Genomic DNA, 16773 nt, shown 5'->3' on the forward strand with positions numbered 1-16773 from the left:
GACTGCCTAGGGAGCAGTCTGGGCGCACAGAGAGAAAAGGGATTTTATTAGCTAGGAAGCGAGGGCTTATTATCTCACGAGTCCATAACCATGATGTCCAGCTTCAACAATTTTGTCCCAGAGGTTCTTTTTTCTTAGACATGTCCTCGACTAGTTCATACTAGGAATACGATGTCAGACGTGCAGTCGCCCTTGTATACGTTCGTATACTACCAACCCTAACAAACCCGTGCCGAGAACTGGGAATTCCAGCAGGTGGGAAGATGGATTTCAACGTCTTTCACTATAAGAGAGCAAACAGTACAGGGAAAGAAAAAGGGGGTATACGAGGCTAGAGTGTCGCTTTAACAGGTCATATAATTGTTCAGAGGGCAGAGAAGAGCGGTTGAGAGTGTGAAGCGAGAAAGTTTGGACGTAAGGAATGGATAAAGAGCATTTTGGTGTAACAATTCTTGACGCAGATGCTTACAGTAGTATCACCTTGGGAACAGCGAGATCATCTTTCAAACCCTAACATGATATAATCCAGATATGCATAGGTAGCACGTCATAATTAGTTTTGTAGCTTACCAGTTAAATACCAGAAGCTTGAAATACAATAAATTTTATGATTGTACAGACTGTTTAGAACATTAATCTTCAGCAGTACACCGACCAGGAACGGATTTCGTAAAGAGCGATCAAGGTGTTGAAGGCTCTTCCTGTTCGTGACAGGCTATCCAAGTATGATGTTCCAGAAGGAAGGAAGGGTATAATCTCGTAGTTATCGATGTTTTTGGTGTAGCAGCTTGGAGACAGCCTCGTAACAATTCTTGACGACCAGCCACACAGCCATGTATAACCATGGCGTCTCTCCTTCACGTCGACCTCCGCACCTGTGTTGAACTGCAGCTTGACGATGCCCTTCCATCCCTTCACTGCGGCCTAGGCAAATGGCGTCCGGCCGTCCTCATGCTTTGGATCGACATTGGCGCCCATCTCCACTAGCATCTTTACCATAGATTTGTTCTCCAACGATGTAGCCCATATGAGCGGCGTCCAACCATTCTCATCCCTTAACTCGATATTGGCGCCTATCTCCACTAGCAGCTTTACCATAGCTTCGTTATTCGACGATATAGCCCCTAGGAGCGGCGTTCGGCCATTATTATCCCTTGACTCGATATTGGCGCCTATCTCCACTAGCAGCTTTACCATAGCTTCGTTTTTCGACGATGTAGCACATAGGAGCGGCGTCCGACCATCCTTGTTCTTCGATTCGATATCGGCGCCGTTCTTCGCCAGCAGCTTGATAATTACATCTTGCCTATTTTCGGTGTTCCAGGTAGCCCACGATAGTGACGTCTGGCAATCTTCACTACCCTTAGACCTAACGTCGGCGCACTTCTCGAGCAGCAGCTTTATAATAGCCTCTTGGCCCCTCATGGCAGGCCATAATAACGGCGTCCAACCAACTACGCTAGCACTAGCTCCATATTCCAGCAGCAGCTCGACAACGGCCTTGCGCCCTTCTTGGGCAGCCCATGATAGCGGCGTCCGCCTATTGTGTTTGTCTTTCGCCTCAACGTCGGCGCCTTGCAAGACGAGCAACTTTACGACAGCTTCGTGTCCGTTCTCGGCGGCCCACGATAGGGGCGTCTGACCATATTCGGTATCCCTCACCTCGATATCGGCACCTTGTAAGGCGAGCAACTTAACGACAGCTTCGTATCCGTTCCCAGCGGCCCACGATAGCGGCGTCCGCCTATTGCATTTGTCTTTCGCCTCAACGTCGGCGCCTTGCAAGACGAGCAACTTTACCACAGCTTCGTGTCCGTTCTCGGCGGCCCACGATAGCGGCGTCTGACCATATTCGGTATCTCTCGCCTCGATATCGGCGTCTTGTAAGGCGAGCAACTTAACGACAGCTTCGTCTCCGTTCCTAGCGGCCCACAATAGGGGCGTCTGACCATATTCGGTATCTCTCACCTCGGTATCGGCGCCTTGTAAGGCGAGCAACTTAACGACAGCTTCGTGTCCATTCCTAGCGGCCCACGAGAGCGGCGTCCAACCATATTCGGTATCTTTCGCTTCAATATCAGCGCCTTGCAAGAGTAGCAACTTGACGACAGCTTCGTGTCCGTTCGCAGCGGCCCACAATAGCGGCGTCCGACCATGTTCGGTGTCTTTCGCCTCGATCTTCGCTTCCATATCGAGAAGAAGCTTGACAACGGCGCAATGACCAAAATACGACGCTACCATAAGATCCGTAAAGCACTCAGTAGGCTGCATAATTGTAGTCTCCCAATAGATTTGAAACCATGCTGAGTAGCTCTTCGAATCCGGATTGCAAATCCTCGCAGTGGAAGGTACGATGTTAGCGTCATGTATAACGCCAGCTTCGCGGAAGTGAGCCCCCCAGGCTTTGGCCGAGTAATCTAAGAAGGCAAGAGGATCGACATCATAGCCACCTTCCGCTTCAGCATCTGCCCAAAGTATAGCATCAGAGTTGAAGCAGTTCAGATAGAGCACGCAGATCTTTGCAAGAACGGCGTGTGCGTAGAAGGTAGTGATGGAGTGATGCCATTGTAGCCCCGAGGGAACAGCACTGGGCGTTGCTGAAGGTGCGAGGAGAAACTCGCGAGCGGTTTGATGAAGGAAATAAATCCTGCCACCGTGGATTGAGATGAACAATCCACACGAATCTCTGAGACGGGACTTGAACTTCTCTTCATCATCCAAGTCGAGATCATGAAAAGATTGTGTTTTGTCATCCGTATTCACGGCAATGTTCATTTCGGAGAGTGTTGGGGCCGACTCGCAGCTAAGACTATACTCAAGGCTTTCCGAACCATCGGATCTTCCTTAGACTTGTGAAGAAGTTGCTCATATGCTTCATTGATACTTGCCGGAAGCGTTGCAATGATTGACTCGACCCCTTTTATTGTCTCTTTGAAGTTTTCTTTCTCCAAGTAATCGAACACAAGGTAGACCCAAAGGTAAGTGCGGTGGGTGGTCTCCTGTAATTTTTTCTCCAGGTGGCTCTTGATTCGCGGTAAGAGGCGCTTCTGCCTCGACAGCTGATCGACCCGGTGCTTAATGACGTGATTCACCTCCTGACTGATGGTTTCTGACTCCTCCTCTCCTGGTATGTGGATATTTGGAAAATCGTCTAATAGGCCGCGGAACTTGGACACGATCTGCTCATACGGGCGGCAAGTAAGGAAGTACTTCAATTTGCCAAGGCCCAACTGGTCGCTGCGACATTGGCTCTCAATATTCCGTATCAAGTCCACAAACTCCGATTCTGCGCATTCGTCCAGGGCATCGAGGACAATAATTATAGGTCCTTCGCTAGTACCTTTTACAGCGTTTTGCAGCACTTCCCAGAGCGAGGCAGTCGACTTAGTCAGACCTTTCCCGTCCTTGAGGAAGTGTGGCATCGCATATTTGATCAGAGCTGGCGTATAGGAGAAGAGCTGGTGAAGAAGTGCGCAAAGCGCTTGACGGACAGTATTCTGGTCTTGCTCTTTGAAGAAGAAGTAGCAGACGGTGGCAGATCGTGGCAGGTAACAGTCGATCAGGTACTTGGCCAACACCGACTTTCCACAACCAGGATCCGCCGAGACCAGGAGGGGGCCGGAATCTTGTTTCAGCCAGCTCTGGAAATTGGCATGTTGGAGGAACCATTGGCAGGTGCCTTCTACTCGGTTTTCCACTCGGTCTTTATACCACTCATATGTGGCGTCCTTGCCGTCAGATGTGAGACGGAACAGCTGATGGCACTCTTGCTCTTTTTCGGAAAGCCTCTCCATAGCTTGATCTTCCCGGGCTTGGCGCTCATCGTTGAGTAGCTCTTTCTGAACTTGGAGCTGCCCCTCTGCAATGTCCCGGTGCTTGTCTACAGCTTCATGGAGGCCTGCACATACGGTTAACATGGATTATTGGAGAGTTCCTAAGACTTAGACTTACCGGATAGAATATCACCGATCTTCTTCTCAGCCTCAACCCTTTTTGGTACCATTCGACTGAGAAGATCTTTTGCATATGCAGCAGCCGCCATAGCTGCATAGCCCTGCCACACTTTGTTCTTATGGGAATCCGAGTAATCGCATATACCGCGAATAACTAGGCAAGGAAAGTGGTTCATCAGGCCCGCAGCTTCCATTTCAAAGCACAGGATGTCTTTCTCCGCTGCAAGCTTGTCCCGAAGTAGGGCGTCCTTTATTAACCGGTTTCCCGAAGCGATAAGTCCGTAGTGAATGACCAGATTATCTTCACCTTCCGCCCGTTCGGGTCGTGGTATCAAGCTCGATGGATCACTGTTACAGACTTCCAAACAGCTTGCTTCATTCTTTGGAGGATGTATTACTTCGCTTCGATAGAGCCTGTCGCTGCTTCTGTCTGGCCGATTGTACTTCTTTCGCAGTCTTGGATTCTTCTCGCAAATCCTGGCGATGACCTCTTCAATCTGGTGGCCTTCGATTTCATACTGGGCCCGAAGTCCCTCCACTGTGCTTCGCAAGACAACGGGTGGCTGGTTTAGGAACCCAGTGGGTCTGAATTTTTGATCCTGGATTGCTTTACCAAAGTCATACTGAAAGACACCACCGTCACCATCGCGAGGAGCGCTAACCACAATGTCACCCAGCCGGATATCATGATTTGGACTTGGGACACCACCGCCGATGCCAACCATCAGACAGATTTTGAGATTTGTGAAACTGCGCTGCATGTCTTTTGCAACGGTTGCTGCAGAGGACGTGCCGTATTCTCCATTGGGCAAGACAGCGATGACAACATTGTGCTCACCAACTTTGCCTAATGTATAGTCGTTGCTATCACCGGCAGACAAATGTTGTGGCCTTTCATGCTTTTCGTCAAGGAAAGTTTGAGCGGCAACGTACTCTGTATGTATAGCGGAGATCCAACCGACGCTATAGTCGCTCGGACTCGGCATACTGAAGCGTGCCTGTAATCGGACCACAAGTCCCGCCTCAGGCTGATCGCTGTTAGCCACGAGAAGTTGACTTTGCCTCTTCGTGGGACGCCAGTGGTCGCCCATATTCTGGGCTGTATCCATATAATCGTCTGGGAAGGCGCCGGGTGGCTAATTTGCCGAGTGTCACTTAACAGCAGTGCTATAATATATTGTCTAGACAATTTGGAGAGGGTCGTTTCCGGTAGTCACAAGGAATTCTCATTGACGTCCAACCACAACAAGCCGTCCGATAATCGATACACGTAGTTTGTTCAAAATAGGGGCAGTGGATACGATAACTAGGTGGGAGGACGGCAAGCACCCCAGCTGCTCAGCCTTGTGGCTTACAGATGACCCCACCCGCCACGTCACAGCTATCTACAAGGCCGTCACATAAAGAACACGGATACGGCTGGGTCAGGACTCAGGGCCAGCCTCAGGACCACCTACTCGAAAGTGTCGTGGGGCCAAATTATATTCACTATATGTCTGCGTCCGGCGGTGAATGGGAAGTTCGGTCTTGCCATAACATTGACAACATCGCCGAGGCTTCTTGGCATGCGCCCAGTCAAGGCGGATATGGACAATTCTCATTCTAAAATAGACGCAACAAATTCGTCTATCACGAGACTGAAATTAGGCATCCAAAACCGTTTCGATCCCTGAATCCATCGCAGAACTATCCTCATCAAAGTCAGTGGCCAATGGAGATTAGTCGCGTGCTGTGAACCCATGTTGCACTGTTTGCTCCAAGCACGACCTCCTCGTGAGAACGATCTACTATGTACGTCCAACGAGATGGACAACGAGATGCATCCCATCATTGAACTATCAACTATCGCCGATATCGGAGCATCGACTGATGTTCTTAGTATACGAACCAATGCTATCAAAGTGGTTCGCGTAAAGGAACACTTCGCGGTCAAGATTGGGTATTTAATCCCTCCTTTAGAGGCTGAGAACATGAAATTTGTTGCAGCCAACAGCAATGTTCCTGTGCCAAATGTTTACGCCAACTTTGTCGACCCGGAAACCCAGAAAAGATATATCGTTATGGATTTCGTCCCTGTTCAAGCCAGTTTCCCAATCACAGATCTTAGGAAATGGGAGTACAGCACTTGTTGTACTTCAAGACGGCTTGGCCGTAAAAATGCCTTTACGATACCTTTGGACCTCTGAAGTAGACTTTGCATCTAATTTGCATGTCGTCCGACTAGAGCAAGATGTTTACCGCCGTCTACAGCCTAGCGAGGGTCCCCGTCACAGGGCTGTTGTTACTTGTGTGGGCTTTTCACCCAATGCCACTCAGCTGGCGCATATGAAGAATGGTGATCTTCGCTCCTTTTTGACGAAGCATGAACCATCCCATTCGCAAAAGCTATCGTGGTTTAGAGACACGGCATCTGGTCTTTCATACATCCACAGTTGGAGGGTTCTTGTGATAGATATTGCGAGTCGAAACTTCCTTATCGACTCCGACCGTTCCATTAAATCCCGTGACTTCACTGAGTCTGCCATTTTTCCGCTCGAGACCGATATGAGTACTGCCGAAGATCTAGGATATACAGTCCAGCTTGATATCCGTCTCCTTGGGGCCGTATTCTATGAAGTTGTGACTGGCAAAAAGTGTGATATCGATCTCTATCAGGAGGCAGATGATATAGCGCATTGGCCTCAGAGAGAAACCCTCCCATCTACTAAATATTTATGGCTTGGTTCTGTGATTGAACAGTGTTGGACCGGCGGATTTCATAGTGCAGATTCATTATTGCAGGCATTAGATACAATTAACGGGCAACCTGAAATGAAACTCCAGAACAATGTTATTGGTGACTTTTTATTGAGTCTGCATGGCTTCGTCAGTCAACGCCCGACCGCCGTAACCATGGCCGGACTTTTCACTATGGCAGCAGTGTTGGTATGGTCTCAGAAGCGAGCGGGGTGCCTAGTTCAATTGATTTCGAAGCTGCGCCATATATATAATTAATCATTGTCGACGTATGTAACCAAATTGATGAGAATTAAGTCCTGCATATAGCAGAGGCAGTCTTTAGACTTTCTAATTTTACCCATTCAACCATCCTATCTCCCTTTCCCTCCATTATATCTTCAAAAATAAGTGTCTGTGGGTAAGCAGGCTCCAATATATATATAGTGCATGGCATGACAGGAAGCGCGAGACATACCTTTTACTCTATGTGCAAGCCTTCAGGCATACTGGTGTCCTAGATCATCCCAAAGCAACGAAAGTGAAGGTAGAACATTTCCCATTACATCCAGCTGAAGATAATTGAATATGACATAGTAATGGTCGAGATCAAGCTCGAGGTCGACTCCACTACTAAGATCTTATCGTAAAGGTCCCGGAGTGGGATCCCGACTCTCGGAGGCTTCACCCGACTTTTTCTCGGTATCCCGAAAAATATCATAGTTCAAAACGAGCATCATTGTCGCATTGAATCTTGTCAAACAATATTCTTTTCTGTTCTAAAATGACTTATACAAGAACAATTAGTCGCTTTCTATCCAACCGGTATGTCAAATTTTGCTCTCCAGCAAGCCAGTTTCTAACCCGAATCCAGGACTTGGAATTTTACTCCAATCTCTATATCTCGGATTGGTTCTCATTCATTGAACCAATTAAGAATGAGCTCTTCTGCAACGGCCGTGGCATCAAAAGCTGAAATCGCCACGGCACAAAAAGAGTACAAAATCGTCCAAGACAGTGGCAATTTCGACGAGATCCAAGCCAAACGCCCAGATTTTGAGCATTCCAAGCCCATCAACGTAACAAAATCTCCAAATCCCAACTGGGAGTATGGACAAGGCGTACCGGACAATGGAGCCAGCCTGGCGCAAAAACATCACGAAATAGACCCTTACGCCCCAGATCGCCCGATGATCAACAATTACCGCCTCCTTGTCTCGGGGATTGCGCCTCGACCGGTGGGATTCCTCAGCACAGTCAATGACAAGGGTGAAAAGAATCTCTCCCCTTTTAGTTATTTCCAAGTCATCGACCACGATCCACCAATGTTCATCGTGGGCTTCTCGTCTCGACCCGGTCGAGTCAAGGACACCTACCGTAATCTCCGAGAGACTGGGGAGTGTGTGATCAACACAGTATCGGAGAACATGATCGAGGCAGTGAATGCGAGCTCTATCGATGCTCCATACGGCGTGTCTGAGTGGGATGTATCCGGTCTGCATGAGGCGCCGTCGAGTACGGTGAAGCCGTCCCGCGTTGCGGAGTCGGTGTTTAACATTGAAGGCAAGGTGATTGATATCAAAGAGTTCACTGATCACCAAAAACCTGGGATGAGCATTGCTGCTACTGTTCTCATCAAGGCTACTCGGTTTTGGGTCAAGGAGGGCACTGCCAATGAGGATTATAGTCACATTGATTTGGAGAAGCTGCGGCCAATTGGTCAACTTGGTGGGATGTCTTATGGTCGGATTGGATCGACTTTTGAGTCCCCGCGCAAGAGATGGAGTGATGAGGTGGGTAAGAGTGAGGTGTTGGCTAAGCTGGATGCTACTAAGCCTGATCAGTAAGGATTTGTGTATAATATACAAGAATAGGACCTTGTGATATCTTTTCAAGGCTGAAAATAGAAGATTGTAAACAAGGTTAAGGCCAATCACACAATAGTGGAACTGAAAATCCCCGGAAATGCCGAATATTAAGGAAGATCATTAACATGGATCTATAAAATATACATTTTTATACATGTTAAAATGTTAATTAACGTTAAAGAAGTGAAGATATGAAGAATGTAACCCCATATTTCGACCAAAAACCAATATAAGCCACCCCCTTTTCAGTTTTCCATTGCGACGAATCAACACCTTCAATTTTGTACGGAGAACTCCGCACATTTAAACGGTCATAAGAAGCGACAAGTCTGGATCATAGCTTGATTTCTATTTTCGTTCTTTTCCTTTTCTCTGAGACATTCTATTTATTCACTTATTCACGGAAGATCTCTTCCCACACTCCCTTGTATCCCTTCTATGAGAACCCCATTCACTCCTTTCCCGGTTCTCAACTACACTCTTTTAAGACTTTGTTCATAAAATTCATCATGATTCCAATTTCCATCTTCCGCCGTGAATGCAATGGCGATGAGACCATGTCCAGTTGCACAAAGCCCACCAGCTCCGCAGTGACCATCGGCATTCCCGCCGCGATAACAGGAGTGTATGGCTTACCCCCCTCATACCCTACCCAGATAGCCCAGAAGTATCCCATCCAGAAACTAACTATATTACAGTATGCTCTTCATCGCTATCATCGTCCTCATAGTCCTCTACCGCAAGCGCATGCGTCGTGATGACCTCGAAGATCTAGAAGACCGTCAACGCGAGTCGGGGTTCTATGCTCGCTACGCGACACAGCGCTTCGGCAATGAAGGCGCGGAGCCACCGAAGGGACGTCCATATCCTGAGTCGCGACGGAGCTCTGGCGAGTCGATATATGATTTTAAGCAGGATCATGGGCCCTATCACCTTGCTCAACTACCCAGTCATGAGGTGCAGATGCCGAAGCCGGTGGCTACAAGGGTAGTTGTGTAATATAGGGGTTTTCATATTATTGCTGTAAGTATTGATCGATATTTATTTTGGTTTTTGTTGACTCGTTCAGGTTCCTGCGGGTCGGGGCGGTTTTTCTTCAGCTCTCAAGTTTTTTTGATGTATTTTTTATGAGCGATCGCCATGACAGCGAATACAATAGCCAACACAGCGAATTCTTTTTTTTTACTGCAACATCCATTCAAGATTTCTAGTCAAATTTCTCTTCAATTCTTTAAAAAGTTTCATATAAATAGTAAATAGTACAGTAGATTGTGAAACAGGAGCTATACATTCATCTTGAGATCGTTTTCATAATACATCATACACGAGACCAATCACTCGGCATTCTCCATGGCCTGATCACTTACATGGTCACTGCGCTCAGGGGATGCCTCAACCATAGGTTGGATATGGAAATACCCCATCTGAAACAAGACATTCTGCCACTCGGGCCCTGCAGTGCCTTGCACTTTGTAGTAAGGCGTGTCTAGAGCGAACCACCTCTCTTTGCGCGTTGAGGCTTTGTCACCTCCTTCGAGAGCCGCACGGCTAGCACGTGTCGTGCGTGACCGCTTGTCGCGCCCGTGTTCCTGCGCTGTGAGCGCATACAACATCTCCCGGTATTGCTGGAGGCGAGCATCAAACACCATAATGCTGCGGATGTACGGCGCCAAGTCTTCCGTGATCGGGGCGAGTCCATTCTCGAACGAGGGGGCGTGGCGGGCGGTTGGTGTAGGGTTTGAGTAGTTGGCACGCATGATGGGTTCAAAGATTCGCTGGAATTGAGGGAGAGTGGAGGGAGGGGTTTGCGGGGGCATTGCAGAGATGATGATTTTGCTCAAGACTCGGCCCGCATATTGCGATTCCAAGTCCTCGGTGGTCGAAGGCCGGAAAGTTTTGCTTATTAACGCTTCAAATGTACTGCTGACAGTCTCACTGAGGCATGAATACTCTGTTCGCAGCTCTGTGTGCAGGAGCGGATAATTGTCAAGATAGTTAGATCTATAGCCTTCCGGCGGCGGTGGGGCGGATATATCAACAGCATCCTGTTCAATTATTAGCTGGGGTTTCTGTAAACACATCGACCACGCTTACAGTTCTCGTATCCGTGGAAAGGCTAGAGCAAAGGATGTCGAGAGAACTTCTCATGTCATAGTAATCCGCTTCCCGGCACAGCATGTCGAGTTGCGTTGTCTTGGGGATGGACTGAAGTTGATCAGGGGGCAGAAGTTCAACTTGACTCTTCCCAGCCATGTCTTCGGAATCTTGTAGGCCGAGATCCCACGATTTCAAGCTGTTGCGAATGATCTCCGTCTCTTCATCCAACGAGCCTTGGGTCAAAATCATATCACGATTGAACCAGCCCATATATCGCTCGTAGGTGTTCAGGCTCAGAACCCGAAGTCGGTCCCCATCATGATCCACGTTTGACCCAGGTGGCCAACTAGGAAGCAGCCAATCTAATCCTGCTTTCTCGCTACCAACACCCATCTGACACCAGAAGGTCAGATCCATTAATGACTTCCGAAGGTCCATTCCGGATCCTTGGTAAAGTCTAGTGACGGCTTCTCTCTTTAACATATGTCCCTCGTTAGCAGCAACCAAAAGCAAGTAATCAACGCTAAAGTCAGGAGCAGCCTTCCGGTATCGTAGGATGGCATGAAGAGACATATCCTGGGTGGGAATTAAACTCTCATCGTTGCAGGTGATGACGATCGGTCGTTTAGATTGGCTGATAAGAGTCAAGACACCAGTCCAAAATTGTCGATCTTCTTCGAAAAGGATATCGGCTTCTTCGAGCAGGATCAAGGACTGCTTTTGTGACCGGGGGCGTTTGGGCGCACTTTCTGGCTTAGGGCTAGGTTCGCCAGACTGGGAACCCGGATTGCTAGCTTTTGAGGATGTACCTTTGAAAAAGCTCTTCAGCTTGTTTTGCTTGGCAGAATCCTTGTCGTTGTCTGTTGAATTATCGGATTCGTTGAGGAGATGAACGAGGTGATTTTGCGTCATATCTCCGACTCTTTCCAGCATATCTCGGGCGCTTCGTCGGCTTCCGGCATTTATCTCGAAAACCTCGAAATCAAGCTCTTTTGCAACGGCGTAGACAGAAGCGGTTTTGCCGGAGCCAGCCGGGCCGCTAAGAAGAATCGCATTGGTCATTGGAGTCTTTTTTTCTACTCCATGTAGCCCAGATGCTACATCACCCGACCTGATGACTGTCCGTTGAGGTGTCGTAGTCACGCCGCCCGCTAACTCGTCATCGGAGCCAGGGAGATTGTCCATCTCAGAGGCCTCCTCGTCGCTAGACACCACGAAATCGTCCAGTTTGTAGGCTTTCTGGCGCTTTTTCGCCTTTTTCTCCCGCTTCGACTTCGCTTTAGCATTTTCCTTCGATGATTTCCCGGTGTCCACTGCTGTGATCTTGAGGTTCCGGAGCCAATCTCGAAGCATATGTGGTTCACGGCCAAGCTGGAGGACGTCTTCGGCTGACTGAGGGGCGTACTTGTGCGTCCAAAGCTGCGGTTCATATGTTGCACAGTCGAAAGCTGAAACTGACGTGAGTAGGGCCGATCGAAGTCTGGCAAGCGGGGGACTAGAAGAATTCCAAGGAAATTGGCGGTTAGGTGAGGACCACGACATCTGTCTTTCCATTGCTGTATGCAAGACTTGACTGCTAGCAACATGTCGCACGGGATGGCGAAGAATACCTAGAGCATCGTACTCTTGTTTAGGCAGGCTGGCAATCCTCCTTGCTTCAGCTGTTCCTACTAGAAGGACATTTTCTTCATCTCTAATCGAGATAGCTGCAATCTTCGATTTTTTTCGGTCCTGGGTAGTATGCCAGGCACGATCATTGACAAGTCGGGGCGGCTGAACGTCTGTGACATGTACAAGATCTTGCGGTGGCCAAAGTGGATCAAGTAGTTCAGGAAACCTAGAGGCACGACGGGGAAAACTGGTAAACGAACCACCCGAAGCTGGTACTATCCGCTTCCTGTCTGGGGCTCCCGCTGTGGCTTGGTTTGAGGGCACGCCGGCACTGGTATCTGGATTGTCCGATTGTGATCCATTCAAACTCGCGGGTCCGGATTTCTGTGCCGGTTTCTTGCTGAAAAAAGGATGTGTGGGCTTCCGGGGTTTTGTTTTCGTCTTGCACGGCTGAACAGAGGGTGTAGCGGCAGGGGGTTTTTGAACCACTCGGCCGCCTAGAATATCATCGATCAATTTCCCGGTGTTCTTGTCCATGGCAACACTATACTTGATTGTCACCACCTTGCTCTCAGCTTTTCGTGGCCTTCCCCTCTTCCCTGTGGTTTTCTTTTTTATCTCTCGGGGAGGACTGGAGACGGGTGACGACAGGAACCCTCCCTTCGAATTCAGCTTAAGGATCTTCTGTCTCGCAGAGGTTCTTACAACTCGATCCTCCGGTTTCTTGTTCGTGGTAGGTTCCAATGGTTGAAGTTCATCTCCGGGAAGTTGAGTCTCCGCCAGCGGAGCCTCGAGCTTTGTTGTAGACGAATTGATTTCGGTTTCGGGGGTATGATCTGTTGACGCAGGGACGTTGTTGGTCGTGTTGTGGCCGAGCCATTCTGAGAGACCTGCACTGGAAGCAGTTGTGGGTTCGGTGGTTTGGGCTTTGTCAGTTCTTCGTCTCTTCCTCCGATCCTCGTTTAGGTCTTCGTCAAGATTCAAAGAACTTTCATTGTTTATTTTTGAAACTTTCGAGTCAAGGTTCTCCAAGGCTTGTAAGTCCTGTTCGTGCGTAGAGCTTCCGCTGCTTATCGGTTGAGGCTCGTATGCATGGGTATTCACAGGCGAGATCGGCTCATTGGAGGGGATAGATTTGACAGATACACCAAATTCTAGACATTGTAAGCTGGGGTTCACCTGCGGCTATGGGACACATTCTAACCTTGTCGGAAGAAGGGGTGTATGACTTGCTGGTCGTTGGTTCCCATAGCCATCGGTAGGTTCGATATGACGCTCATGTAATGAACAATCAGTTGATCCCTAAGGAGAGATCAGGGAGCAAGCAGTATCTCAGATATAGCATTGAAACGACAAACTAGGTGGTGAGTGTGACGTGATTGCATGAAGCAAATGTCAGGTCAAGGTCGATCTCCATAGCTTCAAACACGACGCGAAAGTCGCGGCGGGCGCGTTAATTGCTTATGTCAGGCTGATTGCTCGATGGATCCACGCTAGCCCTGATATGGCCTAGAGGGTGGATTACCGGCCCGATATAATCCCGAAAATTTTTCAGATTTCCAAACTGAATGGGTCTGCATCAAAAAGATCACACGCTTTGAAGGGACAGGAACTCAAGCCTTTTTTTGATTCCTGGTATTCAGTTCGTCATGGATTTGCAGTCTCCATCTGTCCTGGCGCAATTGCCTCGCCCCCTTCACGCCTCTACTGGAAAAACCCGTATCGGCGATGTCTTCAGTCTCGCCGATGCGAAAAAACGCAAGCGTTATGAAGTCGCAGTTGCCGTAGATGGCGAAGCTGTGAACATTTACAACGTACGCTTTATACTTCTTCATCCCTCGATTGCATCTAACTCTAGTCTTAATCAGGTTCAAACACCCAAACTTGTGACTTCCTACGCCGTCCCGCCGCAATCTACTTTCTCTTGCCGCCCATGCTCAGTTCGCAGGAAACTATCCAAAAACTCGACAGTCCGAAGACAAACATACACTGCCGTCACTAAGCCAGAACATCAGATCAAGTGTTTTGTAGAGGAGATCAGCAGCAGCGGCTCAAGTGCTCCAGTCATTTCATCTTCGACTACAACTGTGACCGACTCAACCAGCCCTACAACTTTTGTGGGCATCGTTCCATCTAGTGCCGATGCTGAAGGAGAGACGGACCCATTTGATATTCTTGCAGTCCACGAGGATGGTCGTGTGCGTAGGCTATCGTCGGATCTGAAGACCCAGCGATGGAGTATTCAGCACAGTGAGATTGCGAAGGTTTGCTCTACTCATAATGTCCAATCCAGCTTCTTGGTTGAATTTGATGATGCAAAGAAGGCTTTGTTCAAAAGGCGACAGGACTTGGCTTTGCTGGCACTAGGCGATGTGACAACCTCAGGAACCAACGAGCCATCTATCTTGCTTCTGGTATCCCACCCGAAGAACACGAATCGAGTCTCCCTCAAGGACGTCATTGTTCAGATGTTCTCAGTCCCCGCGCATGCAAAGTCAGAGTCACGATTGGACGAAAGTCAGCGCCTGCGCCATCTACAAACTTTCCACATCCCGGATGTGAGCGGCCTGGAGACTACCAATGGCAATGCTATGCAATGGAGCTTCCATTCTGGCTCCGCAGGGTTGAACCTTTCTTTCGAGAGGGGATTTATCAATGTTGACCTCTCTCAGTACTCTCCCTCCGTCACATCGCAGTTCGTTCTCGACGATGAGGAATTCTCCTCTGTCATGCGCATTTCTCCACAGACCGTGATCGGTGCACAAAAATCTCTTGTGGCGGTATATGATACCCAGTACCATTCTGTGCAGCGCAGCATTCCAGCCGGTGACCTTTTGTCAAGCACTGGGTCGACCCCAGAGACTCCCACAAACTTCATCAGCTACTTTGCCAAACTTGGGATTGCTGTCGCAACCAAAGGCAACACTCTTATTGCCTTTGACTTGAGCTCTCTCCCTAGTGCACCCAGCTCTTCGCTGAAACGGACTAGAGATAGCCTGCTCATCGATGCCATCGGCAGGGGTATTGGCTCGTCTGGTGCACAGTGGGATATCGCATCGAAGAAGCACCGATCTGACAACATGGCCTCCCTTCGACTCACATCACCGGAGCAGGTTGAGAAATGGACTCAGCTTACAAAGACTGTGGAGAAGGCCACCAAGACGAAGAGCGTCGATTTGTTCGATAATGCCGTTCTCACGTACTTCAGTACCTCCGATACCGAAACGACGCTCCCGGTCCGCGGGCAGTATGTCAACCCCGAAGCAACTCTTTTCTTGCTTTCCAAAATATTCGCTGTAGAGGAGTCTACAACAAATGATACAATGTCGGCCTCGCCTTCGTCTCAGCTCCGTGTTGCCATGTGGCCCCCGACTACTTGCGACTGGCTCATTCGTCTGGGACACCTGTCACTCGACAATGTTGAGATTGCGCTCCGCCGTGCATGCAAGCCACGCATTTTGCAGCCATTTCCCACCGGATCATTCATTCAGGCCCTCCTCGACTCAGATCCCTCATTGAAGCAGGTCAACCAAGTGCTTGAGGGCCCCACTCTGATTTCCTCCGATGAGTTGGCCTACGCGCTCAAGGCCTTTTTGAACCAGGCACGTTCCCACTCTGGAACTCTTGAGGAGACAGCACGCGCCATCACGAACGGTGATCTTGCCACTCCCACCCAGGAACTTTCAAAACAGCTGGGGGGCGAAACGGCAACCCTAAAGGATATTTTCGCTGGTCTAAACACCTCCCTCCAAAAGATTCACTCGCAGCCCGTCTCAGTTGTCGTCCATTCCCTCCGCTCCAACCTCTCGCGGACTGAGCTCATTTCTATGGTTCACCACCTCCGTCTTTCCCTCGCTACCGGAGGTTACACTTCTCGGTTCACTGAAAATCCCCCTACACCTATTACTCTCGATCAAATTACCCCCGCCCTTTCTCTCAATGTCATCATTGATCTCATCACTGCCTCTGTGGATGCCGTGGGCCCATCCGGTTGGATCTCGGCCATTCCAGCAGCGGGTGACTTTGAGGACTCAGACTCGGTCACTGCCGCTGCTAGTCGCGAAATGGAATTGATTGCGGACATGAAGTCCGAAGTCTCCGCCGCGCTTGCAGGAGTCGAAGAGGCAACCCATCTCAAGGGTGTTTTGCGCGAGTACCTCCGCTTTGCGGACCAAGTTGAAACCTCTGCTACTACTTCGGAGGATGCCCTGGCCAAGATGGATGCCGAGGCATCGGGTCCATCCCACCTGGTCCGCTATGAGAAACTCAATGGCGCGGACTTGATGGTCTTTACCCGTCCCGGTGAGGGTGAGGATGGATTCGATGGTGATGCTGGTGGCAAGATGTTACCACTGTCACTCAAGGCTGCTTCCAATGACGTGTCCCGCACCAAGATCAAAAAATCCACCGGTGAGGTCAAGAATCGCACTAGCCGTGAGATTGGTTACTTGCGCCGCAAGGCGGTTGGCAAGTACTCATTCGAGAGACTGATTATTTAAGATATGCATTTCATGTTTTATACTGTAACA

At 49.2% G+C, this 16773-nt stretch overlaps 5 protein-coding genes across 5 annotated transcripts; 3 read left to right on the top strand and 2 right to left on the bottom strand.

The window, feature by feature from the left end:
• Nucleotides 1-924: 924 nt before the first annotated feature.
• PGRI_080370 (uncharacterized protein) lies at nucleotides 925-5044 on the bottom strand (the record flags this gene model as incomplete). The annotated part of the gene is made up of 3 exons (XM_040795751.1): nucleotides 925-2803; nucleotides 2851-3898; nucleotides 3952-5044. The coding sequence occupies 3 exons, from the start codon at nucleotides 5042-5044 to the stop codon at nucleotides 925-927; spliced, it is 4020 nt and encodes a 1339-aa protein (XP_040651316.1).
• Nucleotides 5045-7606: 2562 nt separating this feature from the next.
• PGRI_080380 (flavin reductase family protein) lies at nucleotides 7607-8515 on the top strand (the record flags this gene model as incomplete). The annotated part of the gene is made up of 1 exon (XM_040795752.1): nucleotides 7607-8515. One exon carries the CDS (start codon nucleotides 7607-7609, stop codon nucleotides 8513-8515), a length of 909 nt encoding a protein of 302 aa, XP_040651317.1.
• A 530-nt stretch (nucleotides 8516-9045) lies between these two features.
• On the top strand, nucleotides 9046-9535 carry PGRI_080390 (uncharacterized protein; the record flags this gene model as incomplete). Its single annotated transcript, XM_040795753.1, has 2 exons — nucleotides 9046-9161; nucleotides 9235-9535. 2 exons carry the CDS (start codon nucleotides 9046-9048, stop codon nucleotides 9533-9535), a joined length of 417 nt encoding a protein of 138 aa, XP_040651318.1.
• Nucleotides 9536-9870: 335 nt separating this feature from the next.
• PGRI_080400 (uncharacterized protein) lies at nucleotides 9871-13500 on the bottom strand (the record flags this gene model as incomplete). The annotated part of the gene is made up of 3 exons (XM_040795754.1): nucleotides 9871-10581; nucleotides 10631-13398; nucleotides 13449-13500. 3 exons carry the CDS (start codon nucleotides 13498-13500, stop codon nucleotides 9871-9873), a joined length of 3531 nt encoding a protein of 1176 aa, XP_040651319.1.
• Nucleotides 13501-13893: 393 nt separating this feature from the next.
• PGRI_080410 (uncharacterized protein) lies at nucleotides 13894-16743 on the top strand (the record flags this gene model as incomplete). The annotated part of the gene is made up of 2 exons (XM_040795755.1): nucleotides 13894-14058; nucleotides 14113-16743. The coding sequence occupies 2 exons, from the start codon at nucleotides 13894-13896 to the stop codon at nucleotides 16741-16743; spliced, it is 2796 nt and encodes a 931-aa protein (XP_040651320.1).
• Nucleotides 16744-16773: the final 30 nt, after the last annotated feature.

Source organism: Penicillium griseofulvum (assembly GCF_001561935.1).
Source record: "Penicillium griseofulvum strain PG3 chromosome Unknown contig_77, whole genome shotgun sequence".
Lineage (NCBI taxonomy): Eukaryota > Fungi > Ascomycota > Eurotiomycetes > Eurotiales > Aspergillaceae > Penicillium > Penicillium griseofulvum.